We start from the raw sequence: 27,766 nt of genomic DNA, 5'->3' as shown, positions 1-27,766 counted from the left end.
GCTGTTATCCCAACCTATAGCTGCCTTTAGCTACTTGGTGTCTCTGCCTAAGCTAAACCGCTGCGGTAGTTGGGTGATCACATAGAGACACATTGATATAGAAGTGTTTGCTTTAAAAACAGCTCATGCCCAGGTGTGAAATTGATGAGTGTGACCCTGTGCCCCGGTGAAAATGTTTTAATGAGTTGAAAATAACAACAGTAATTTGCAGGTGCAGTGTCTTTAGCGACACGTGTGTTCACGTCCTCAGGTCTGTCTTGGGTTTCGAAGTAGCACATTCTATATGTCTCAGCTCTATTTCCTGAAGAAGACTCAGGCAAGTTAGGAAGTGGATTTTGAGCTGAGATTATTTTTGTTCCACATGAAAAATATACATTATAGCTATCACATAAGCCTAAATATGCGCATGACCCACATAAATGATGGACTGGTTAAAAAGCTCTGACTGTTTTCTCTCGATCAATTTAATTTCCTCTCATCTTTGGGTAGTTGTTAAAACACGGAGTGAAGAGATAATATCTAGGTTGAACTTGGGTTGAAAAGAAATTTAAAAAAACAAGCAAAAAGAAGAGATACGTCACCTGAACACACGTGGATGTCTGTTATTGATTTAGGCTTGTACAGTGTTAGTAGGGAAATAACAAAGCCACCACAAAGTTCAAAATCTTTTCTGTTGGAGCCACATGTATGAAGTACATGAAGATTTGGGCAGGATTAATTCAGATATGTTCTGTGATGATTATGTTATCTTCCTGCTTTCCTCTATAAAAATAATCACATGTGAACAGGGCTTAAGACTCCATATGAATTTAAAATATCAAAGTGGATATGAAACAGTTTCCTCTCATTGATATATCAAAGTCACAGGAAGATAAACAGTCGTCACAGCTAATGTGCCTTGCTCATTGAATTATAAATACAGAAAACCTAAATATTGCTGTTAAATGTAAACTCTATCTACAGTATCTGTGAATACTGATATAATCCTCTTGAGCCTGTCTGATTTACAAGGCCCTTTAAATAAATACATGCACCTACTGTGTGTCTGATGTATCCAACATAAACCATACTGCACTGTTTGTACGATGTGAAAGATACTCTGTGCTCCATGCTTAGGTCACTTTTCAGGGTTGACTTACGGTCAGCCTGTCCACCTGTTGTTTCAACACCAACAATTAGTATAAAAATAAATTAAATATCGCAGCTGTTTGCCCCATGATGTACGATAGAATATTAATTATATTGTATTAATTTTAGCAAACCTGACTCTACATCAGTTTTTCAGTGAAACTATCATGTTATGACCAGGGTAAATATTTCTTAATGTATGCTGAGCATCAGGGATCTGGATGGATGAATGGGATAAAGTGTCTTATACAGGCAATTGAACACAGCAAAAAACAGCAGGCACTCAAACTAGCCAATAGGAGTGCAGACACGTTTGATTGGCAGCAAAATCAACCAATGGAATGCTTTAAACTGCTTCCAAAGCACAGGTAAGCACTTGGTTGGTGCTTTAGCTTTGCACAAAAACAAGTTCAGTGTCCTTTTGAGAGTGACATTTTGATTAAAGCTTTGCATCATCTAGTGGCAGATTACTAAGTTTTGAAAGTGAGTCCAGTATCTAATTGATTTACAGTGTAGGTTTGCTGGCAGTTTGTCTTGAAGCAGCTCATTAGGTGTCCGGTACTACCCGTCTCTGATACTACATCTGTAAGGGAGGGGGGGGTTTGGGAGGTGGAGGGGAGTGGAGGGTGGGAGGTGTAGGGAGATGGGGGGGTGATAACGGGCCACACACTCAGAATCCACGCCACCTGCTCCTTTAGCACATTTCCTCATTGCCCCATGTTCATTGCTAAAATTCTCATTAGGGCCAATGGAACGGCCGCCTAACATGTTTTCACAGCCGGCGTGTGACATCATCTCATTTCAAAAGCACCTCATAAACACATAGTACTTAGCTGAGGTCGGGTCTGGGAATGCTTATAGCCACCTCTTCACCTTGTCATTGTCTCTGGAGTGACAGTGATCTAAGAGACCACGAATGATGAAAGCAGATGAAAAAAGTGTGGAGCTCAAGAGATTATGAAAGATTTTTTGGTGGTAGTAATAGTAGTAGGTTTAGGTTTAGGTTTATCTGCAGTATTTGCAGTATCTGTTTTTTGTTAACTTCTGCCTTTAATTAGCAATCACATCCCAGGTATTCTCACTGGGTGTCACACTCCGGGTACCAGGCTGTACTATGTGGAGAAATTAAATTCATTATGACTTCCTGGAATGTCTACAAATGCCTTAACTTATCCACCACAAATAGCAGTGAAACATCTAACAAAGAAAAGCTTAGGAAAAAACTCTCTGGTCAGCCAAAGGGTCTTAAGTCTGTTCATAACAATAAGACTGAAGACTTCAAATGTGTGAAGTGTGTTTTTACAACAGTTGTAGTACGTTAAACCTTTAACCAAAGGCCACACAGCATGCAGAACAAAAAGTGAATTATCTCAAACAGACTTTGATCTCCAAAGCGAGTGTTTGGCAAAGACACAAATGTTTCCCCACAAACCTGCTTAATCGGGCAGTAGGAAAAGCAGCAATCATCACCCACAAGCACTTAGAGCTTGCTGGCATGGATGAATTATTATGTGCACGTGGTGCAAAGTGATGCTGATATCATTCCTCGTTAATTATTGATCACTGATTGAAGCTTTTGCTCAGAGTTGAGTTGATTTTGGGTCATCATTTGCACTTTCTCACTTCATTTCAGAATCAGTATTAGAAAAAAAAAGCTGCTGGCATGAAGGTTTTGAACCATGAATAGTCAGATCAGAGATTGACGCTTAATTTGAATTTTTCTGAATATTTTACGACTGCACATTTTTAAAATTATTATTTTACAGTAAATGAGGGAAATCTGTCTATTTTATCATGCTGAACAGATTCCTATGGTGTATGCCACAGGTGGTCGCCATGTCTGTGTTTCTTATGTTAGGACACAAATATCTCACAGGAGAATAGTGACAGTTCTTTTTTCTACTTAATACTTTTTTCTTCTTTTTTCTACTTAATAACGCACAACACAAGATCTTCTACTCTGATTTTGGATATGCATTGATATGCACAGTTTTACTAGTTCCACTGTTTGAGCCTTTGCCCTCTGAAATGAGATGTAATCCCTTTGAGGGGTGGTTGATCTGCTTATCGTTTCACTACACACAGAGCCAGCTTCTCCCCAAAGAATCTCTCATGTGACATCTGAATCTTTAACCCATCAAATGAGCTTAAGTTATACTGGTGAAGCAGCGTTAGAGAGATCCCATGACTCACCAATAATCCACAGTTCCCATTTCCCATTGGATTTTTGGATTACAATATGTTTTCTTTGTTCCATTTTTCTTTTCTGCTATTAACGCTCAAACAGCCCACAAAACCTTGGGTTCCTTTATGAAAGCCACATTTAATCCCTCATTACCCCACATTCAGGCATTTATTGAAATGTTTGCAAGCCATATATGTGGTTCTGCTGGATTAGCGGATTCAGCGTTTCACAGTTGAGAAATTCCAATGCATATGAAGTACATGCATCTTTTTAGTAGCTCTTTGCAATGACCTGTGTTATCTCAGGTTGTTTTCTGCGTTCTCCCATGTGTCTGTGAAAACCAGGGCCCCTCACAGCAGCTGCAGTTAAAGACACTTTTGTTGGATTCTGCAACTGTTTGTAGTTGAAGGGAATAGACTCTAGTGCGCTGATGTAATCTGTTAAAGGGAAGGAAAACATTGTATAGTTGTTGCTGAATGAGCCCCGAAAGGCCCCAGCCTCAGAGGAAACTGGGAACAGGGGGTTGGAGGATTAGTGTTTTTTCTAAGACTTTGGCTTTACTTTTCCCCACTTTTTCCTCACAGTTTTTTCTCCATTTCCTTTCTTTGTAAAGGAGTCCCAAATTTGCTCCTGGCCTCATGATACAAAGCACCCTTTTACACCTTCAGACAAGTCTGACTGGCAGATATAAGTTGCTTGTTGTGTGTTTTCCTAAAAGATTACATGGAACTACTTTACAATGCATCTCAGATCAGTTTGCAACCTATGTTTTTGGGCCAAAATCAATACAACAGAACACATGACATCAACACAAACATTCCCTTCAGTTTTCAGAAAACAGCCTCAGACTGAAACATAAGCATGTGGTCACATAATGGTTGTGTATTATCTTGAACGTTGTTGGTGTTCTTTAATGTGGCTTCAGTTTCCAATCCTAGTGTTTCCAATAAAGAGTAGACATCAGCAGTTTTTTTCAAACCATAATAGAGTTCAAACCATAATTTTGCTACCCTGCCATGTGTGCAAGATACTTAATATGAGTTCCACATTTTGAAAGTTTTCCACGCCGCATCCCAAATTTGACGATTTCCTACTGAAAACCAAGACCAGGAAGTGCAACAATGGATGAGACTGACACTGAAGCTTTAATATCTTGGGCAATAATTTATAACATGTGAGCTGTAATGCTAGCTGTAATGTTTTCATGAAGACTGTTGTGTCACAAGGCCGAGCTAATCAGCACCATAGGGATGCCATGTGCTCCGTCTGTTTCTCCTTCGCAGTTGCTCTCCTACTGTTAGGCTCAACTGGGTCACGTTTATCATCTCCTCAAAACCAACCCCACTCCTCTAGAGCAGTTGGCCCTGCGCAGTTTCAGTTTTAAATGCATCACTTAGAGCTGCAAGCAGAGACATACCAAGTGAAAAATAATGCTCCCTGTAACGACCCTCTTCTTTTGTGTCACAAGTGGAAAAACATCTCTCAACTAAAATCTCAGTCTGCTGATTATTTTCATCGGGTTGTTTGTTTAGTTAATCTTTCGGCACTTCTTCCTTTGTTTGACTTGCCTGGAGCTGCTCTGCCACTCGCACCAGCTCATCCACTTTGCATGAAACCAGTGACCCCGGGCCTGCCTCACTGTGTTCATCTTGATTCTTCTCCCATGTCAGAAAGGCCCCAGAAACATAAGACACGGGTGCATGCGTCTTTTGGACAGCTTATCCTCCCTACTGCAGGACCTGAATTGCCTAGAAGCTGCTGTCATTAAACAGCCTACACCTCTCTTTGATCTGGCCATGGTCTATGTCCTTCCTCTCTACTGCTTTCATGACCTGTCCTGTGTGTCTACACTGAAATATCACTGTGACTGTTGTTATCTCTAAGTGAGGATATGCCATCACTTTCTGCACTAACATGAAACCTGAAATGTACTGACAGTTTTAAATCAGGAATAGGGTCTTCAGAAGTACCAGACAGCTCCTTAGATGATTTGGCCATTTTTCATGTCCTGCAACAGGGGCAGAAAGATTCAGTTTAAATTTCTGTCTCTAATATAAAGACCATATGAGGATTGATATGAGGATTAATCTTTAGTCAGTTTAGAAGCCAAAACACAAACCTGCAAGGAGGTTGATCATAGTTAGCTCCTCTGTGTGTTAAAGTAGACCCACAAATAGCGAATAACAGAAAGGAAAATGCTTTCAATCTGTAAAAATACAACTTATCAAAGAAGCTACTGGATAAAAGTCACATCCCGTTTGCTCACAAACTAACATTTTCCCAAATCAAAGTCTGTTTTGCATAGGGATAGTCTGCTGCCAGAGCAACATTCATTTTGATCAAAATACCAAACTGCCTCATTAAATAGCAGCAAACTAAGGCTCCATTCAAAGAAAGTTGAACTATTTAGCCGCTCATCCTTTGGTATCCTTTCTCATAATCACAGGTCAGCTTCTTTGGTAAGCAACATTAAACAAGATGGCTTTGTATGATTATATTTTTCATGATTAGATGATATGAAGCAAACATTTACGCAATGCAGTTTACAGTTAACTTTTTAACTGCTGTTTAAAACAGCCTCCTATAGTTCACGACTGGTCTTTAGTCTTTTGCTTTTCTTTTCACTGGCTGCACCACAGCCATCCTCCTGTTCCTCCAGTGAGGAAGACAAGGAAGAAGAAATAGTGACCTTTGACTGTTGTTGTATCTGTTAGGTCAGGCAGTCCTTACACCCTGTGACACATTCCACTCCTTCCGATAAATCTTTCCTGTGGAATCAAACTTTGATTTATTTCTGCACATTGTCACAGAGGTCTGAAGTCAAAGCGCTCAACAGAGAGTCACAGAGGTTAGTGCCCAGGGTGTCCCAGCAGGACATGATACATTAACCCATTCAATGCCTATGTAATGTCCTCTAACACTGCTTTAATGGGGTAATTTGTTTAACTATTATGGGCATGTTTGAAAGACAAATATGCGTGACTATGAATAATTAGTTGAACTGAACAATGGCTTTTGCAAGACTCAAAAACTAATGTAGAGTAATGAGTTTCTCAACCACACATAGAACTGCTGCCAGTTGTTTGTAACAGTCTGGACCTTATGTAATTGGGTTATTCTACAAATGGTACACATCAGTGAAACATGAAATATTGCTTTTTAATTTAATTTTGTGAATCATTTATAAGCCATATTATTCATATTAAGACAGATGTGCATCAGGAAAAGGCATATTGTTGTGAGTGCTGGCTCTTTTTTTGACTGAAAAGACACTTTCATACTTTACATTTGCTAACTGCACATTATTTAAGCATTACTAATGATGTCCACAGCAGATGCTTGAAGTAAAAGTTCAAAAGTAGAATTAACACGTTGTATTTATGAGTTGATCAGAGGTGGCTGGAGGTAGAGCACAGTGTTGTGTGGCAGAGGATTTGCACTGCTGTTGGCATTAACCTAACATAACTTGATTTAACTGATTTTCTGATAAATAGATCTTAGATCTAAGACTAATGAACAATGAACGTTGGTGAATATATACTGTTTATTTACTTACATTTTTGCGAAAATGACATTAACTCCCATGAACTGGTTTGCAGTGATCTTAACACCACTGTTTTTTTCATTTCATTTACATGTAAAATGCATGACATTTTACATGTTAAAAAGTGTCATGCATTCAGCTGTGTAAAACTAGCACTTTTTACTTGTTAAAAAAAGATCGCTGACTCAAGAATTTGAGTGCATCAGCATTATTTGGAGTTGAGAAATGATTCGTTATGTGCCTGTGTAACAAATGAGAGAGGAGTAAGGGAGATACTGACATCAGCAGACGGAAATCTTTTGGCTTCCAGCTGAAGGTACAGTATGTCTGATGACGGGTAATTCTCCAGAGTATGGTATTCACTTGAAATTGATGATGATGGAGCTGTGCTGGCAACCAGTTATCTGTTCTCACACAAGAAAGGATTTGAGAATAACCATAGCTCTATGACATATGTTTTGCTGGAACACTGTCCTGCCATAACCAAACTAACAGCAAAAGATCACACTGAATGTGTGTGCAGATAAGGAGATGATAGATGATGACCCGTTCACCTCTTCCGTGTCTATGATGTTTGCATTCAGTTATAACGATGATGTTTCTCTGCTGTGCTCCTGAGGTCATTTTAGCTCAGTGCAGTTTATTCAGTTTGCTCCAGCATTTTCATCGCTTGCAGAAAAAGCAGCCACAAACGGAGATGAAATGAAACACAGAGGACGGCTAGAAATGGGGTTTTAACATAGCCAATGAAGCGCTGACTCCAGCATCTAAATGACAGAGTGTGAATGCTGCAGAACTGTAGCGTAACATATTAAAGCATTAGATGAAATGTTGCCTCTTGGCTTCACTCCTTTGTTAATAAGTGGGTTACTGGTCGTGGCTTATTTGAAGATCATTTGCCGATCTAAGATGCCCTGTAATAGCATACCTCAGAACATCAGAGTAGTCTTTAATTACAAAGTCAGAACAACATTTACTCGGATCATGGAAAAACACAAAGACTCCAGGGAGAAGTTAGGTGCCAGTTTATCTGTGATTTATATTACCCTCCCTTTTTCCTGTGCCATATTTCACTTGTCTGTCTTGGTCACTGATGAAGGTAGAAGAACCTCATATGCTTCCCTGACACAAGTGGCGGGTGGCTTGCTACCAGATGAAAGACAGAAAAGATGGTTGCCAGGCCAAAGGTCATAGAGGGCAGCTGGATATTTGACTGACCTCTGACTCAGGGCCTTACATGTTAGCCAGAACTTTCTGCTTGATTGGATCAGATTAGGTAGGCTTCATTCCCCTTTCTGCGTAAATCACACACAAACAGATGCATGAACTCTCACAAGCATGATCAAGTATTGTGTGTAATGGTGGCTAGGGGGTCAACACTTGAGACTTCTTTAGCTCTCTCAAGACTGAGTGTTAGAGTATAGAACTAGCTTTAGGAAATTTCTGAAAATGCAGAAAAAATACAGTTTTAGCTTCAATCACTTCCAAGATACTTTCACAAGAATGGTATGGTAAGACCATATAACAACTTGGAAGAAATAAGTAGACGTGTAGTCACTCAATTAAAGTTTTTAGGACATTTTCACTATATGTGGTTTTCTCATTTTTCATTCATTTAATTGTTTAACTGTCCACTGCAGGGTCACAGAACCTGTAGCCTATTCCAGAATGCCTTGTGTAGAGGCCACAAAACATCAGGACATTTTGTTTTTGTAATTAAAGTAAAGAGATCCACTCTTCTGGTTTTGTACGCAAAGAAATTCAGTTATCTCAGCTTACATTTTCATTGTTGTTTGGTTTTGCTCGAGGGGTGGATGTCTCATTTTGCAAGGAAACCCTTCCCTTATTTTCAATGAAAACTAGATAAATTCCTTATCATAATATATATTGGCTAAGGCAAAACAAATCTGTTAGGTGTGCCTGCTGCATGCCTTCATATAGACTATCTGCTGTACCTATCACACTCTGTATTCCGTGCAACTTTATTAAAAATATCCCGATTTGTTTGGGGAATCCTAATGGGACACGGTCAGTTTTCATAGCCAGTGTCCGGTCTGCTAGCCTTTCACCAACCAGCCAACTTTATCTGCTCTTGTTATGTGTCATTGTTGTTCTTTTGGGTGAGCCTTATTACTCCCCATGATTACAGACCTGGCTACTAGGCTACTACTGTAGGTGTTGCTTCAGGAACAAACCCAGCTTTCTCTTTTTGGTTGAGCCTACCAGCCGCTAAGCGCATAATGAAAAATGATAATGAAAAAGATGCAATATCCATGAAATGTAAATGTATTTTTATATATTTAAGGCAAAACAAAAACAGGCACACCCTCATAAAAATTCCATCAAAATCAGGGAGTCCCATTTTTTGTCTTTCTATGATTCCATTTAATTGACCCTTTAATACTTAAGCTTATAAAGCTAACAGAAGATACAAATATGTCAACAGAGTGTAGTGCTAGAACTGCATCACTGAGTCTCTTTCTACCAAATTCACACGGAAGGAATTCTCTTGCACAGCTGGCCAAGCAATTAATACTGAAGCATTTATCCAGACACTTGACGATAACAACCTCATCCTATGTAAGTCTTGTTACTCAGCAAAAAGCAGAAAATGTAATCACTACACAGACTCAGGTTTGGGGATAAGTGCTGTTGGGTTTTGCGTAAGGTACATTTGAGGTGTATATGAGTTTACCGTGGGCATCTTAAGGGGGGGAAGTCCTGGCCAAAGCTCAGCTTTTGTGTAACCCAAACAGGTTTTTATCTTTCAAATAGATTAAATATGTTTAATTCAGACTTGTGTGTGTGTGTGTTCCTTTTTTGGAGCTTGCGTGAGTGTAATCTTGTGGAGGACATGTTTACCGTGGAAGTCCCTTTTGGTCTGAGAAACAACTGAAGTGCCCACTGACTACCTTATGTATACTCTGAGGGATTGTTTGAAATGAATCACATGAAGGAGGGGACTTGACATGTATACAAGATAAAATATAATTACCCTATCACCTAAATATTTTGCTGAGAACTAAATAAATATCCTCGTGAGGAAATGAAACCCACCTATTGCTTTACAAGCTCAAAAGAATTTGTGTGAAAGAAAAAAAAAACTGCTCATGAATCAGAGCAAACATCTCAGATGGTAAACATACAAATATCACATAGTTACTATATTGAGCATTGCAAATAGGAAATGGGCTCTAACATAACAGAAAATGTTCCAGTTTAGGAGGTGACGTAGTTTTACATGTGGAAATGTGGAAAATCTCATTATCACATTTTCCAGCAAGTTTGAAAACAAGATAAAAGGTGTAACCATGACAGATCGCCAGTGTCTCTATCCATCTCCATGTGACAGAGCCAGAGTTTTATGTGAAGAACAGCTGTTATTTGTTGTTGGCAGGGAACTGTTTGGAAAGTTACAGCGCATATTGCGTGTGTGTTGTTTTGCACTCATCGTTCTATCTGTACATGGTTCTCTGTCTGCTTGGGATGAATCTCTGTTGACTCACAATTATGCGACTCCTTGAAACAAAAGTAAGGGATCCAAACAGACACTCAGCTCTCAGGACCATTTCCATTGCCAGAATGTGTTGTCTTTATGTGTCCGACCCACATCTGAACCAGGGATGACTTCCTTCAGGACTGGACTTACAGTTAAACAGATTTCATTATGAAGCCGTGTGCATGCCAGAACCCTGCCTGGGCAGTCCTCATTTGTTTGCAGTGTTTATCAGTCGGTGACAAGGTTTGTTTATGTGTATGGTTCCAGTAGGCCTTCATGACCCCGATGCCCTGACTCACCCCCCACCACTCTCTTCTCTTTCTCGGCTTGCAGAAAGTGACACTAGAGACTGATTCAGTTCTCCCGATTGTCCTTGGACTTAAAGTCAAATTGAATGATGACTAGACAAATGTATTTGGATACACCTCTTTATTATTGAATTCAGGTGTGGTATGGGACTGTTTTTTGGGCAATGGGTTAAGCGCCTCACTTTCAGTGAAGGGAAATCTTAATGCTTCAGCATACCAATACATTTTGGACAATGCTGTGCTTCCAACTTTGTGACAGTAACAGTAACAGTTTGGGGAAAGTTTTTTCTATTCCAGCATGACTGTACCTCAGTGCAGTCCAAAAAGACATGGTTGGATGAGTTTGGTGTGGAAGAACTTGACTGGCCCACACAGAGTCCTGACCTCAACCCCATCCAACACCTTTTAGATGAACCGGAACAGAGACTGTGAGCCAGGCCTTTTGGTCCAACATCAGTGCCTGATCTCACAAATGCTCTACTGTGTGAATGGACAAAAAATTCAAAAAACAAGAAAGTCTTGACAGACAGGTGGAGGCTGTTATATACTTTTGTCTATATGGTGTAACATGGATTAATTAAGCAACTGAACATTTGCTTCTTTAAGCAGTTAAGCTTTAACTGTGTATACAAATAGCCACTGAAAACAGGGTTACGGTGGAGCTTTTAGTCTCAGAGAATGGCTGATAGGTTTACTGATTCCTTCAACAAGTGAACTAAATGAAATGCTGGTGCCATGTGACAGCAGGGTTATGGTCAAAATAAATTGCATCCCAAGCCACATCATGAAAGAAACGTTTGTGAACTTTGTCATTATGGGCACCAGCCGCTGGCTGGGGTGAGAAAGCTGAGTAATGATGCGAGCTGTCACTTTGTGGAGCCACTGCCTAATGCATTTAGCGAACATGTAAACACTGTACTGATGATCTATTGACTTATTTACATTTCACATTACCAAAGTAAGTGTCTCTGTCAAGCTATTTCAAGTACTAATCTTAAAGGTTACCAGCTCTTCTGTTTAAAAACACTGAAATGGTAAGAAATAGTGTGTTTAATCTGAAATGCAATTACTACAAGACAAATGTCAGGTTACAAAAAAACAAAAACCCCTGTGTGTTAAAAAGCATGTTCCTCATGTTTGGTTTTTCATAAATACAGAACATCTTCCTGTTCAGAGTTTATTTGTGTGATGAGACTGGACAGGTCTAGACACTTAACATAAGCAACTGCACACATTGACACAATACTCCGTCTCTGCTCTCCAAACTGCCTGTTTCAATTACTGTTTTCCAGCAAGCTGAAATGAAATTACAATGGCAGTACGACTGTCAATAAACATGTCCTTCATACTGGGTAACTAAAATCTCTACTATAATATCAACCACTTAAAAATGTCAGTGTTTTTTGGAAGCTGCCTGTTGTTCATAGCCTCTCTGAAATATGACGGCTGCTGAGAGTCTTGGTATTTCATTAGGGTGCTGTATAGTAAGCCCTGCAGAGTCCCTGCCACAGATCTGGCTCCCCCTGCTGAGCTGGGAGACTCAACCCGTCCACCCTTGTCTCATTCTAACTGCCGCCTCAGGAACAATGCCATACATGTGCACAAAGAGAAGAGTGCTTGTATATTTGTTTCCCTATAACTGTATCAATGACCATATGTGCCGCAGAGTCAGCATCTGAATGTGATTTTGTGTGTAAAGGAGTGTTCTTCATGCAAATTTAAATCCTCCTTGAAAAAAATATTAAATCATAAAAGAGAGATCTGCTTCATGATAAACCAAACTATCAACGCAGACAAGACAATTTAATCTGGTATTTTCAGTGTGTTATTCATTATTATTATATGTGCTGCTTTGAGTTGACCACCGTATCATAAAATCAGTATGCGGTTGTATGGTACTTGCTTTGAATGTCTATGTTGGAGAATATGAATCCATGTCAAAGATGAAGAGTTTACTATGTCCTAGAGGGTTTAGGCAAATTTGATTCTGTTGGTTCTCCATTGATGAATGCAGTGCTCTTTGTTGTCAGTATTGATCAGAAATTTACAGAAAGACAGCTGGATCACATGAATGTATTAGTTGATACTATAGATCTGGCTGTCCCTGAGAAGAGAGGACAAACTCCAGTCTCATCAAACAGGCTCATGGATCTCTGGGAGCCAGTGTCCAATCTGGCTCTGCAACCGCATCTGCACTATGTTTGTGCATGCCATGCTCAGTGGGCATCCTCCCACCCACTGCAGGCAGCTGTAGTATTAGTCTAGCCCACATCAGTGTTCCTGCATCCCTACATGCTGTGCATGGTTCATATTAGCTCCCCTCCCACCTACCCAGAACCCAGGATCCACCGCCTGGCCGGCCTCAGCAGACCAGAGCTCAGCGCTGCTATTGGATGGCTGTGAAAGGGATGAGTAGCTGAAACGCAGCCAAGCTAGAGCATCACAGGCCCAGCTCCATGGGTGTCTGATGCGAGGTTACCTCCCCTGGTAGAAGTCCTGTGAGAGTGGATCTACTCAGCAAGCTTCTATCATAAGTTCACCTCCCACACTGCACCCTGGGCGGGTCTCAGAGGCTTTTAAACTGACTTTTGTACTGATTTGTGCTCTGATGTAGAATCATGTGACCCTAACTGCATGTCACATTTGAAAATACTGAAGCTTTGTGCTTTTGCATTGTTGTAGTTTAAATGAACATTTTACTAGCATTGTGACCCCAGAAAAATATTGTATGTGTTCATGTGTATTTATCCAGCCTTTCATTCTTTGCATTATGTTGATCAAAATAAAATTTGAAAAAAAATTATAACATCTGCAAGGCAGCCCATGGCAAATGTTTAACATCCATTGTACTGAGATAAAATGCAGGCTCTTCCAACACAGTTTTTTTATTTAAATCTTTTACCTTCATATCTTGTTGTTACATTGTCCTTCAAAATGATTATACTTTAATGCAAACAACTCAACACAAAAAAATCTTTTTTCCCACTAGCCCATTAGTGGACAGCATGCATAAGAAAATAGTGGCAGGGTTGTTTCTCCCATTTGCCCTCTGGAAAATAAACAAACTAATGTTTTAAACAGGAGACTCTCAGATGGGTAACTGAGCTGCCTCAGTCATTCCAGGTGGCCAAGGGTTAACGACACACACACCAGTACGCTTACACTTCCAGTGGAGTTTTTGTCATATTTATTTTTCAAGCCAAAGTAAAAACCTTTGTTGAGAATTATCCTTGATAGTGTGTACAAAGAGTTTGTCAGCGGTGCTAAAGGCTGCACATTATGGTGAAGTCCTTCCCAGCTGTGAGCCTACATATCAAGGTCAGCAACTTGTCTGGTGTGCAGGACTTTCCCAGGACCCCCTGGTAACCCCCCACCCCCACCCCCCACTGCTTTTCAAAATTTAATTTCATAGGTTTTATTTTGTAAGGACATTTTATATAAGAATTGCAAATTTTTCCTAGTTACCTGTTAGGATCATGGCTCAAATATTTACTGACTTAGTACAACTTCAAGTTATCTTTAAAGCGTTAAAGTGCTTGTAGACACACAGTGGTACTATAGAAATATACACAAAATCTTTTTTATACAGCTGCTGCATGTATGTGCTATACTTTCTCTGCCATCAGTAGGCCTTTTTGTCATCGTTATTGCAATAATTTAGACTTTATTAACCTGCGCAGGTAATTTGAAAGCTGAAAAATAGTATTTCATGTCTGGTCTCTAATGCGGCTTCCACTTCATTCGGCTCTCTTGCTTCTACCTTATATTTAGCTGTACAATATCTCTCCTCACAGCTCATTGTGCCTTTTCTGGAACCCCTTTCTCCTTAAATGGTCTGATGCTTAATCAGTTCCAGCTGCAAGGTCTAGATGAAAGACAGATGCTTCAGTTTTAAAGAAAGTCTAATGAAAGTTTCAAAAAATGCAGGGCACCTAACTTCCAACAACTGTACAATTTCAAACTACAGAGTGAGTGCTGTGAGGCTTAAAAAAACGTGGTGTTTTGGAACCCTGAGCACCTTGAGGTGATCCTGAACTGAGTGAAAATGAAGAGACCTTTTTTTTTTTATTTTTGAAGCCTCTACGTTTCTTTTGTTGGTAGATTCTGTCAGATCCACTGACAGGGTGCTTTGTCACAGGAGGTTGATTAGGGCAGATATATGATAATAAATGCAGACTTCCAACTTGATTAAGGATTTTGGTTTTGAGACACCATTCAGTTTTGTGTTGGAAAGTTTAACCTCATTGCCACTTAGTGGGTAGAATTCTTGAAAGTATTTGTCAGCAGCTGTTATTCTGTTACACTGAAGTGTTTCTATTTTTTGTCTGCAACAATACGGATGTACCAGCCATCTTGCAGAAACAGCACATAAGCACAGCACAGCTCTCTAAAGTCCCGCATATATAGAATAAAGCGCTATACTGTCAAACATCTCTGCCAAATTCTTCATTTTTTATTTTTAATTTATACTCGTAAAAGACAAAGACAAAACAAACTGATCAATTTTGGTAAGTGAGAAGAAAAAATACCCATCTTATTGGTTTAAGTGGGAGTGAACAAAAATTACCTTAAAAAAATGTTCTAGTGCGATGTTCTTAATTTGCATGTTGTATCACATTTAATTCATCAATGAGCTGACCTTGTACCCGCTTCACACAGAAACTCTGTAAAGATGTTTTGACTAACTTTTCTTCCAACAGTGTAGTAGTTATGGTGAGTGATGTGTGAGAGGAAAGGAAAGAGACGGAAACCTTATCCTGTCCTGTGTCTGCACTCTAGCACCGAGTGTCATTATATCCCTGCCTGCTATATTACCTTCCCTCTGTTCCTCTGCCAGATATGTGGACCTTACACCATGCTAACCTGCTGCTCTTAACCCAAGCCCTCCACATTTATGTCAGTGCAGTACACAGAGAAAGATGAAAAGCTGCAGTTCATGGAACAGTTGTTGATTTAGAAATCAATACTTCTTTGTCTCCTCATGTCAGAAGGTAGTTTCTTTTATGCCCTAAAATACAATCCCATTCTAAGAAACTAGGGCAGTAGAACCTTCTGGGGCCTTAAGCTTGGCCCAGTGTTGCTTTCCTACTACAGACTGTTTTGAAGGGAGCCAAAAGTTACTTAGGAGTGGGCAACTTAATCATGTCAAGACCATATAATTCTGGAAAATTTAGTGTAAAATATCATCTGTTGTCATGTTTATCCTTCAGCATGTATAATGGATTTTATTAGCCTTCATCTGCAGTTCTTGTCTGCTTGAATCATTAGCACTGCGAGGACAGTTGGAACTCATTTCCAAAGTGAAAGGACAGTTCTGGATGATATGATTTGGCAACTGGCACATAACTGTATATTTTTGGAGAAATCAGTGTGATTAAGATGGTTACTGACCTTGACAGTTATATGGTGTTTCACAGGAATACCCCAATATGGCAGATGTATTTTAATGGACATCTGGACAGAGAAAGTACTTGACGAATCTGGAATAGATTGTTCATGTGAAGTCATGCAGAGATACTACAGGGAGGTTTTGTGAATTTGAATTGGTAATAATGAATACAACTCTACAGAGTTGTTTGTGTGGTAATTATAAAGAGTATGTCACTGTGCCAATGCCAGTTTAATGTTGCTGAGGCTTGTATAATAGAAATTATGCAAAGGATAATTGAGAACTGATGTAAAATTATCATCCAAAGGAATCACGCTTGAAATGCTGTATTTCAATGTTTCCTGTGAATTTCATTTATTTGGTTAGCCCCACACAAAGATTTGATCCCAACCAGCATATTTTTTCCTAAAAGCCGTGTGGTTGAAGACTTGGGAAAAAAAAACTGTAAAAAAATGTATTTTGTTCTTGTATTAATCTATTCATCCCTCCAATACTTGAGCGTTCATATGACTCCTGGGGCCTTTTGTCTTGCATCTCCCTCAGGTCAGTAATTTTACTTTTTTCAACCCTGTCACATTAACATGTGTAAGTGCCAAAGGGGAAATCCTGATGTTTTTGATTGCCCCCACATCACCATCAAGTCAACAGTTCCATTTGTGGACAAGGAATATCAAAATCTATCACACAGATTGCCAAGAAATACACCTAATCAACTCATGGTGCACTCTAGTGCCACAAACCGTTTAAACTCCAAATTACAGTTTTGTAGAACCTGCAATCCAAGACAGTCTAAGTCTAGCTTAGCATAGCACAGCCTGTCAGCCAGGTAACGGTGCCACAAGGAGACCACTGTATCTGCTCTGTGTGTCTCATACTGTGTAGACCTGTTCTGAATACATATGTAGACAAGCTGACGAACACAACAAGGCATCTGGGATGATTCTTGAACATCCCTCATTCTGTCTTTTGAAATTTCATTACTTTTATCGCACTTACACAGAACAGGCAGACATCAGAGTTTGGCAGTATTTAATGTCACAATTTCATAGACCTTACACATATCTTAAACTATGCAGTGAAGATTTCAGCTTTTTGTCTCCTGAGAAACCACCAAAATCTTTTACACATGGTTGGTCGGAATCCAGACAATACTGTCTGTGCTGCAAATGTTTGGAGTTTTGATATATTCGTCAACAGTGTGTGGGCTTCTTCCTTCCACCGGGCTGGTGTGGTCTCTGTCTGGGTCTTTAGTGTGGTGGTGGACATGTCACAAAGCTCTGACCTGCCTATCTGCTACTTTAGTGAGCAGGGAAAGAGGCCTTCAGGAGGTCTACGCCTCGTTCTCTCCATCTCTGCTCTCCTCAGAAGTGATGCCAGGACAATAGAGGGAGAGGAGTGCGCACGGCTTCACACCAGCTGTGAAAGCTCAAAGCAACTCTCAGTCCAGATTTCTGCAACTCACCCACTCGCTTGATTTCTTTGAGCCTACGCTTTCCTCTTTGCCTTTAGTGTCTGCTAATGATCTCCATGTCAGTCCATCAATCTATCACATGCTACATCTTATTGCTCTTGTGGGACTCTTGTAATTACAGGCTTAAATGGTCATGTTTGTGAAGTGGAAATTATGTTTGATATCGATTATTTGGCATCATTGAATTAATATCTGGAAAGTTTCCACTTTTGGAGCGAAAACATGACTGGGCTTGATGTTGCTGTAAATCTCTGATCGGGTTGACATAGTTTGTGACATTACTTGAGTTAACCAGCCGATCATCCACGGTGAGCTCTGTAGCTTAAGCACTTCTTCAAACCCATCTCAGCTGCTTTGTCAACTGGCCCGTTTGTCACACATGGTGCTTTAAGTACCAGCACTCTTCATGTAAGATAAATGTATGCTGAGCTTCAGATATTAAAGCCCCTTTCATACATGCAGTCTATTCCTGAAATGCATCAGCTCTCTTTTAATGTTCCATTTAATGTGTCAAATGTGGGTTTTTGATTCAAGTAGATCACAAAAAAATTGCTTTACTCAGAAACATGCCCCATGTATTTCAACACTACCATGGCATGTGTGAAAAAGCACAAGACAGAAATGTTCTGTAATATAGGTGAAAGGTTATCCTGGTATTTTACCAGGTGTGACAGAGGCTTTAGAAAAGTCATCCAGTATTTTTTGAACATCTCTTTCCACCACAAAGTTGCAGAGTTTAATTTGGACCAGAGTCTCAGTAGCCACTGATGCATACTCATCTGTGCTTGGTTTGCTTGTAAAGAGTTCGTGGTGAATACAAAGAAGATTTTGGACTGCAGAATAAAATTGGTCTCGCTCTTTTACTCCACAGCCATTACAAGACTGTGATGAGCAATGACTTTATTGCCAGTGTTTGTACTTTGCATCTTTGCTTATGCATCTAACGTACACTGAAAAGACGTTTGCATGCAGAGTTTGATTGATGTGTGTGATAATTTCCCAATTGGCAAACATTTACTTGTGCACTCCGTCATTTGTGCCTATTTGGATTGGCAGAGGTGCTCTCCTGATTGGCTGTTTTCACTGAGGACTACGTGAGACAGATTTGTTTGACTGGGCACTCTAAAATAAGGGCCGCATGATTAAAAACTACATTTCCTTCATTTCACCTCTTGTTGGCCTCCATGGTTTCAGCTCTACATCATTCATTTACTCAGGTTTTTGTACTAGTTCTTCCCACAGTGAAGCTTTTTTTTGCATGGCTGGACAATTAAGATGAATAAAGGAATGGTAGCTTGGACAGATAGGGCCATTCTGACATACATGTGTTTGCATTGTCCACAAAAATTTAAGAACAAGAACTAGAAAACCACAGTGGTCACTCATGCTTGTATGAGAATTCTAATTGGACTTATGGGAAATTCAACTCTAAATATAGAAAGCACCCAAATCCTGGGCTTGTTCTTTTTCAGGCCTGGCTTTCTCTCTCAGACCACAGAGTGAGGACATTAGACGGGCCAAAACACTTTGGAGCATCCAAAAACCTCAGGATCATTACTCCATTGGAACATATTATACATAAACATATGAAGGCATGTTTTCTCCCGTGAATCCTGATCACTTGATTGGACAGTCGGTCAGTCCGAAAGTCTCCTCTGAAAGGCTTCTGGAATCTGATGGGAGACCCACAAACTGCCCTAGTTATCTTTGGATTCTCCCAGCTTGTTTTACTAAGATGTCAGCCAAACGTTGCCTTTCTCCTGCTGATAAGACAGCTCACATCATGCTTCACTCACACACATAGAGTGTAGGGAGAATACTGCTGGCTGCTGCCAATGATCTAAGATTTCTCCTGCTTTTGAACTTTTAATCCAGTAGAAATAAATGGTTTGCGTAATACCTATACATTGCAGTGGAAACAGCAAAAAATCAGTGGGAAGAAGAAAGAGTGGCCCCTTGTATCCACGTCAATATGGATACGACCAAGTGGTGGGTGACATTTTTGTCCCTCCCTGCTGGGTGGAGAATTCCTGCTTGCCTTCCTGCATAACTGGCACATGTTAAAGGATTTTCTTCATTATAAATATTTCCCTTTCATATGCATGTGAGTACATATTTGGGCTTTGTTAATAAAAAGTTTTAATATGAAGCAAAGAACATTTGAAAGGGAAAGTTTTGAAATGAATGATGGATGACGTCTTGCTGGGGCATTGTTGCTGAGCTATGGCAAGCTTTAGTCTTTATTCAAGACTTTGTCAGAATCTTGTTTTGACTGAGACTCCCTTTCTTTGTTGATTTTATTCCTAAAACTTCACTTCTAGAGGCCACATTTTAGACCATTTTCATCTCTCATTTGCATATGGCAAGCCCTTTCTTGAGGGGGCAAATTATAATCCTGGACAAACAAATCTCTGCGTTCCACCAAGATGACACCGATATGCTGTTATTAACCTCGAAATGAGAGTGGAATTGAAATCATAGTACCTGCAGATTCCATAATAGAGTGATTGCTTCAGGCAGTCTACTTAGCAGTGGTTAGGATTTATGCAAATGTGATTGTGTGGTCTATTATCTTACAATGTTTTCCAGAAAGAAGTTATACATTTAACTCAAACCACATACAGCTCAAAATATACTCATTACTTTATGCAGCGCTTGGAGCTCTGGAAGAAGGGTTATTAAAGCACTGAATCCTCCTTGTGGAAATTAATTTCAAGCCGCACATATCACTCAATCCCCTGTCTCTTCTGAATTGGTTCTTAACAGGACAGCTCTGTATCTATATAGCACACACTGTGCCACTGCACTTTGCTCAAGTTTAAACTGAGGGTCACAGGAGAGGAAAGTTCACTGTGAGTTGTGTGTGTCAGTGTGACCACACCAGCAAGTTTTACTGTGTGTCATTATAGATGTCAAACAGTGAAAAGAGTTCCAAAATAATTCAGTTTTCTTTCTTTTTCGTTCTCTTCTCTTAAATTTGCAGTCTTTTTACATCTAACATTGTATGAAATATATGTTGGTGTACTTTGTAAAAGAGAAAGTTTTTATGGATGGTTGTGGCTAAAATGAAAAGCAACATGGAATCTCTTCAAATATCTATTCAATGTTTGTCACAGATGGGTCAGTCACAAGGGGGAAAATATTTTCCTACATCTGTTAGGAAATGTTTGGAGCATATCTGCTGGCTTTCTTCTTTTTAAAGACCCAGGTATTGCTAAGATCCTTTTCCGGCTTTGCCTCTGATGAACTAACACACATCCCACAGCTGTGAAGAAAACAAGCATAGCTTTGGGGTTGTTATGAATACCGTGTCCCCCTGCAAACAATAAAATATTACAGTAAGCTGCAGCCTCCACGCGTTAAAAGATGAAGTAGCCTTCTTGTATTGCTCTTGGTTTCCCCTTTCCTCATGTGGTTTATTATTCTTCTCTTTGGCTTGTGTCCCTGCCAGCTTTACAACTCCCTTACTCCTACACACTCCACTCACCCTCTGTCAGGAGTTACAGTCAAGAGTGTGGGGCATGCTCTCTGCTGAGTCCCCCGTCTGCCATCTGCTCAGGAAAGAGTTGGAGCCTGAATTACCACAGCCAAAGCTTCATCACCTCGAATGAATGATTTCCATCTACTCACACTCATACAAATGCCATCTTAAAAAAAACGGCTTTTGATGATAAGCATGGCTTGCTTTATTTTTCTTGGCAATGTTCCTGATGAGTACTCTCTCTTACACATAGGAGGCTCCCTGCTGCTGAGTGTTGGAACACCAGAGCTTGAATCGAGCCTCTATTTTCTTCCAATTAGTGTTTTCCTAAAATGATTCATTTACAAAAAAATGGAAGGAAGGAGAATTCTAATCAACTTGTGAGATTTAACCCTACTGTAATCTCTTGCAAACTGTGATCCAGAGCCAACACTTGTAAACAATTATACTGCTGGTACCAAGGGGCCCAATCTGATTGGTCTATTTGCCTTGTCTTGTGAGATCCTGTAGTAATTGAGTTGACTCCCTCACTGATGGCTTGTGAGCTGCTTTTATTGCTCTAGTGGTTCCAGCCCTCTATAGATGTGCAGCATTATTAAAACCAGACCTCAAGTGGGACTTTACATTAGAATCTAATACACCGCACTGAAGCACACTGTGTGGTATCCCAGCCGTCCCGGTCACTGTCCTTTGTAGACCGACGCCACTTGTGTAGCAGGCAGTTTTCCCTGCTGGCAGCCCTCCCAGAGCCTGTAGAATTCATTCTCCATCCCGCCACCCTCCCTCATTCCCTCAGAGCCCCTTTCTGCCAAAGGGACTGTTTGGCTCATGCTCTGGCTCAGATAAACAAGAAAGATCAGGTCCAACGATGCTTTCAATAGGCACCTGGTATGGTGCTCGTGTTTCAGTTTGTGGATTGCCATCACTCTTGGATGTCCCTCTAATAGAATTTTGATTCGACCTGCCATGGGTTTAGAGTAATGTTATTAATGAGTATGGAAACTGCTGAGTTTATCCAGCAGGACATTTCCCTTCCAACTTAATAAATTTTAATTTTAATGTGCAAAGTTGAATTGTTTAACCAATAGCATTTTTTCTTCTCTGTAGGTGACTGCGACAGATGCTGATGGTGGCTCCTTTGGCTCCATTACCTACTCCCTTGGTTCTGGCATCAACAGCGCTGTTCCCTCTCAGTTTACTATAGGCAAGGAGACTGGCCAGATCTGCACTAGTGCTGCTCTAGACAGAGATCAAGGGCCGGCCAGCTTTGACTTTACTGTTACTGCAGTGGATGGGGTGAGCATCCGCATTTTGAAATCATGCTTAATATGAATTCACTGAGCCACAGAGTAATCCTATAAACACAGCAGCCATGCTTTTCATACAGACAGGAGAGCAAAGACACGGCCAACTGTGCAGAAAAACTTTAAGCCAAGTAAAAAATAAAGGCTTGAATGGCTCTCCATGGCAGGCTTGCGCAAAGTTAGTATATCCTGTTCATTTGATGCCAAATAATACTTAAAAAAACCCCAAAAGGCTTAAAATGAAAGAAAATTACTGTGGCGATGTTAAAGCAATCAGATGGAGAAATGCCTCAACTGTCAGGCAGTAATATTTTACCAAGTTGGGCTGCTGCCTCTCTCGTTTTTGCCACCTGGTCCAAATGAAAAGCATACACTGTATTTTCTACAAATGAAAAGCCTATGAAACAGATTGTTTGGTTGTGGTCTGCTTTCTCAGCCTCCATGGGTCATGACATAGTGCTCTATCCCAAGGGAAACTATCAATCTGTATCCCTGCACAAACCTGCTGGGACTATATTTTAGAGGCAACGCTATACATCGAAATTTTAACGGGGTTTACTGCTGGTTTTTACTTGCACCATTAATGTGGCTTAAAACCTGCTTTCAGGTGTGTTTTTCTGTTCATGATTTAATGTATTTGAAGGTATAACAAAAGAGCTTTTTGTTTCCTCTGCAGGGTGGACTCAGCTCCGTAGCCTATGTGAAAGTAGATCTGGTTGACATTAATGATAACAGACCTGCCTTCTACCCAGTCAGCTATGCTGTCAGTCTGAGTACGCAGAGTGCCCCTGGGACATCTGTTGTCAGAGTGACGGCCTATGACCCAGACTCAGGCGAGAATGGTAGAATTATATACAAAACAGCACCTGGAGGGGCCTCCCCTTACTTTACTCTCAACAAAGACACAGGTTAGCACAAGTGCTTTTCCAGTTCCTGCATGAGCTTTATTGTATTTTCCTTCATTCCGTTATTTAAGGAGCTAATTGATTTTGTCCTGCATTTCCAACCTGTTTTGCATTTCATACAGTTTTGCATGTTGTGTGATGTAAAAAACAACCTGTTTGAATGTTTGTATGCGGCTGTGTTTTGGAAGGTGTGATCTCCCTGTCGCGGTCTGTCTACGGAAAGGCCAACTCCGTCATTTCCATGGTAATCTCTGCTCAGGATGGTGGTGGTCTGGTTGCCCTTGCCAATGCCAAAGTCAACATTAGCGTGGTGGCAGGGCTGGTGGCACCACCTGTGTTTGAACAGACTCAGTACTTCTTTAGTGTATCAGAGGACGTCTTGCGGGGGACAGTTGTAGGCGTCGTCCAGGCCAGTACTAAGACAGGTGGGGGTCCACAAACATATGTCCTTTCTTCCTATTTGTCACTTTCTCTCTCCATCTCTCTTTCTCTCACTCACTCACTCTACAGCCCACATTGAACACTTCAGTGTTCAGTCGCATGGATCATGGTGTAAAGAGTTTCATTTCTGTTCCCTGCACTACTTATACAAATAGGCGATGAACCACTATACACACTGAACTCTGAAATAACATCAATCAAAAATTCCATTGCACAACTTTGTTTATATATTCATTTTCTTAGTTTTTAGAGGTCTGTTACAGTCATGAAAATTGAAATATGACATCTTTAGGGTATACTGTTACTGACACTAAGTGCTTTTAGTGCAGCCTCCTGGGCCTTGGTGACATGTTTCTGGTTTTTGTCATCTTTCTCTCTGTACAGGTGCCTCAAAAGATATCTCCTACACCATCAGTTCTGGGGACCCTGTGGGATACTTCACAATAGATCCTGATACTGGGGCTCTAAGGACCAGTCTGACCCTGGATCATGAAGCCCAGTCATCTCTTGATTTGGAGGTGCAGGCTCGCAGTGGTAACCCCCCTGCGTTTGGCCAGACCCGTGTCCACATTACCATTGTAGACATCAACGATAACCCGCCTGTCTTTCTGCCCTCATCCTCTGAGTCCTTGCTGCTGGCAGAGTATACCGAAATAGGCACAGTGGTGTATCGGGTCCAAGCTGAGGACAGAGACTCTGGAGTCAATGGACAACTAACCTTTGATCTTTCTTCTCCAAGTGGAATCCAGAGGACCTTCAACATAGAGCGCAGCAGTGGAGAGGTCCGATTGGTAGGGACCCTCAACTATGAGAGTACACCTCGTTATGACCTCCAGGTGATTGCCAAGGATAGTGGAGTACCCCAGCTTAGTGCCACATTCATGCTTGTGGTTCATGTCCAGGCAGAGAATGACCAGGGACCTGTGTTCGATACCCTCACCTACCGTGTAGAGCTAAAGGAAGGAACTCCAATTAACAAACGCTTCCTGCAGGTCAGGGCCCTGAACAGAGAAACCCCTGGCTCAGGTTACATCAGTCCCCTGGCATATCACCTGCGTCCAGACGGAGATGCTGCAGGGTTTGGCATTGCTGCAGACAGTGGCTGGCTGTTTGTGAAGAGTGCCCTAGACAGAGAAGTCAAGGACATGTATCTTCTAACAGTGCTGGCCAGCCAAGGTCATGGACAGTTGAAGAAGACAGGCAGTGCCACGGTGCGGATATCAGTGACTGATGAGAATGACAACTCTCCTCGCTTCACACAAGAGAGGGTCTTCATGACTGTGAGGGAAAACTTGCCTGCAGGAACAGGATTTGGTCATGTGTCAGCCACAGACCGAGACAGCGGTCTTAATGGACGTCTCAACTACCGTTTCTTGCACCTTGACCGCCACTTCCAGATAAACTCCCACACAGGTTAATTGAAAATGTACTGGTACTACAATTAATCACAGCCGCAATCACAACTGATCTATTGGATTGGAGATTATTGTGCGTTGATCCAGAAAACTGCACATGTAAAGAAACCTGGAGATGTTCAGTTTTATTATTTTGTATTTTTCTATAAGTTTAGATAAAACTCAGTCTCCAGTCAGTGTAAAAAACAAAACTAAAATTATTGGTGAAAGAAAAATGTAATCAATTTGTCATCAACTCACCGCGTCATCTCTAAAAGATGGGAGACTACAGGTGTCTCTTCCATGCAATTAGTCATATGATGGTGACAACAGCACTAAGTGTCATGCTGGGCTCTAATTGGCCTGCTGAGCCTGTTAGTCTGTGGGTGTAGACACAGACTCAGTTTCTGGCTGCGTTATGAGTCCCCTCAGCATCTGCCAACCTTCCTGAATATTTGTGTGTTTGTACAACTACACAATGTGGATGTCTATTACTTATGTGTTATTGATCAAAGCCTGCTGGTTTGTAAGTCTCTCATCAATATTCCAGTGCTTGGGACTAGTGCCTCAGCATAAAATCCCTCTCATCCACCCCCTTCTGTCCCCAGGTGAGATCAGTACAAGGACTATTCTGGACAGAGAGCAGCAGTCTAGTTACCAGCTGGTGGTGGTGGTTCAAGATGGAGGCTCGCCTCCACGTAGCGCCACAGGCACAGCTTTCATCACTGTCCTGGATGACAACGACAACGACCCCGCTTTCACTCACTGCCAGTCGGGCAAAAACCTCATCATACAGGTGATACCACAAGACCAGGGATACAAACATGCAAAAAGTGAAATATCTTTCATATCTTTGTTGACATCTATTTGGTTTTAGGTGACAGAAGGTCAGTCCTCAGGGGTTTTACTGGGCTCACTGCAAGCCAAAGACCCTGATGAAGGAGAGAACGGCACTGTGATCTATTCTTTATCAGGTACAGTACGTGCAGAAAGTAAAGTTATTTTATGTATTCAACTGTGCTACATACAGTGGTTTTCAAAATTGATAGTACTCAGTAAGCTGCCCTTATTATGGATGAAGCAAATAATGCACATCTGGACACCTTTAAGGGACACTTGCTGCTCAGTAAGTAGGAAGTATTTTCTATGACCATGGAAGAAACATATTATTGTAGGATTGCTCCTGCTGTTGTATTGCTTCAACCACTGGAAACATCCATTATTTATGTCTGACAATGGCTTCATTTTAATTCTGACAAAATGCTGGGTTTTGTTTCGTTTGGACCCTCTGTCTTTCCCAGGTCCCAGAGCTGAGCGTTTCGCTTTGAACTCGAACTCTGGGGAGCTACGTTCATCATCCCCTCTCAGCCACTCAGAGCGAGCTGAGTATATGCTGACAGTGACGGCCAGTGACAGAGGACTGCCTCCTCGCAGCACCTCTTGCTCGCTCTCCATTCAGGTCAGACTTTCATTGGAACCCGGCCAGCACAAACACCCTCACTACTCACCCATTTAATACCAAAGAATAGACTCTGCACTGAGTGGATCCTTGTCTCTGGGCCCCTCAGACTAGCTGCAGACGTATCAGCGTCACTTCTGACAAGCTTTCCTCCCATCCCCTCCCTTTTCTTCCCCTGTGACTTTTCAAAAGGGAAATTTCTATCTGAAATGGAAAAGTGGGTTTGAATCAAATACTCCCAGCTGGCTTATGATGAAGGCCAGCTGTAGACTGCTCTGATCAAGGTCATACTCAATGACTTCAACACTTTTTTAATACAGTAGCCCTTTTTGCAATGAGCGGCAGAGCTATACACTCACATAAAACACAGTATTGAAGGTAATTCAGTGAAAATTTAGAACAGAAAATGGACACAATGGAAGAGACCTGGAAAGAATGTAGATTTATAGGTTCCAGGAAAATAGAGTTGCCATATAAACAGCTCCAGCCAGTGCCAGTTTTTCCTCCTTTCCGATGACAAAAAATGAAAGTCATAATTATTAGTTAATTGGATTAAACAGTACAGTGTTGTTCTTGCCTGCTGACGCACTTCTGTAATTTCCTTTAATCATATTTTCAGACAGATTTTCTAAATCCATCAATGATAGGATGGGCCTATACCAATTTATTTCTGGAACGCTCCTTTTCCATCTAATGTGGAACCAATTTTCAGCTTGTCATGTAAGATTTCACAACAAGCACAGCATATTTTTTCGAGTGCCTACTTACTGTGGGAACTGTGCATTAGGGCACAATGCTGAGTATCTGTTTCAGTAATGCTGCTGAAAATTTGATCAACACAACCTCTGCCTGCCTTTCACAGCTGTTTACATTTTCGCAGTCCATGCTTTTCTTGAAGAAAAAACACGTTTTATTGAAACAATGTGTCATGTGTAACTTAAGCGGCTCTTTTCATGCAAAAGGGAGAAGTAATAATGTTGTAGTCACACTTGACCTGCTCATCAAAGATAGTGTTAAACAATACATGGTACAGAAACATGTCCCAGTGCTAAATTCAAACTCTATCACCATGTCTTCCGTTAATTATGTTGCTTTTATCATCTATTATTTTTCCTGGCAGCAACATGAGTATCAGATTAAGTGTTATTAAGTTTAGCAGGCGTGTTATTGAAGTCTATAAAAACCTCTTGTAACTGGTTTTGTACAGTGCAGTTGAGTGGACTGGAGAAAATCTGTTTCTGCTTTGCCCAAAACTTAT

At 40.8% G+C, this 27,766-nt stretch overlaps 1 protein-coding gene across 1 annotated transcript in view; it reads left to right on the top strand.

Annotated features, from left to right (window-relative positions):
• Positions 1–27,766, top strand: part of LOC124059542 (protocadherin-16-like) — a 76,516-nt gene that overhangs the window by 36,240 nt on the left and 12,510 nt on the right. Inside the window, exons 3-9 of the mRNA XM_046389632.1 lie at positions 22,113–22,301; positions 22,986–23,217; positions 23,403–23,639; positions 24,040–25,068; positions 25,658–25,845; positions 25,927–26,023; positions 26,351–26,508. Coding sequence (XP_046245588.1) covers positions 22,113–22,301; positions 22,986–23,217; positions 23,403–23,639; positions 24,040–25,068; positions 25,658–25,845; positions 25,927–26,023; positions 26,351–26,508 — 2,130 coding nt within the window. The remainder of the gene's footprint in view (positions 1–22,112; positions 22,302–22,985; positions 23,218–23,402; positions 23,640–24,039; positions 25,069–25,657; positions 25,846–25,926; positions 26,024–26,350; positions 26,509–27,766) is intronic.

The sequence above is a fragment of the Scatophagus argus genome, chromosome 5, assembly GCF_020382885.2.
Source record: "Scatophagus argus isolate fScaArg1 chromosome 5, fScaArg1.pri, whole genome shotgun sequence".
Lineage (NCBI taxonomy): Eukaryota > Metazoa > Chordata > Actinopteri > Scatophagidae > Scatophagus > Scatophagus argus.
This window is presented reverse-complemented; position numbering and strand designations above follow the sequence as displayed.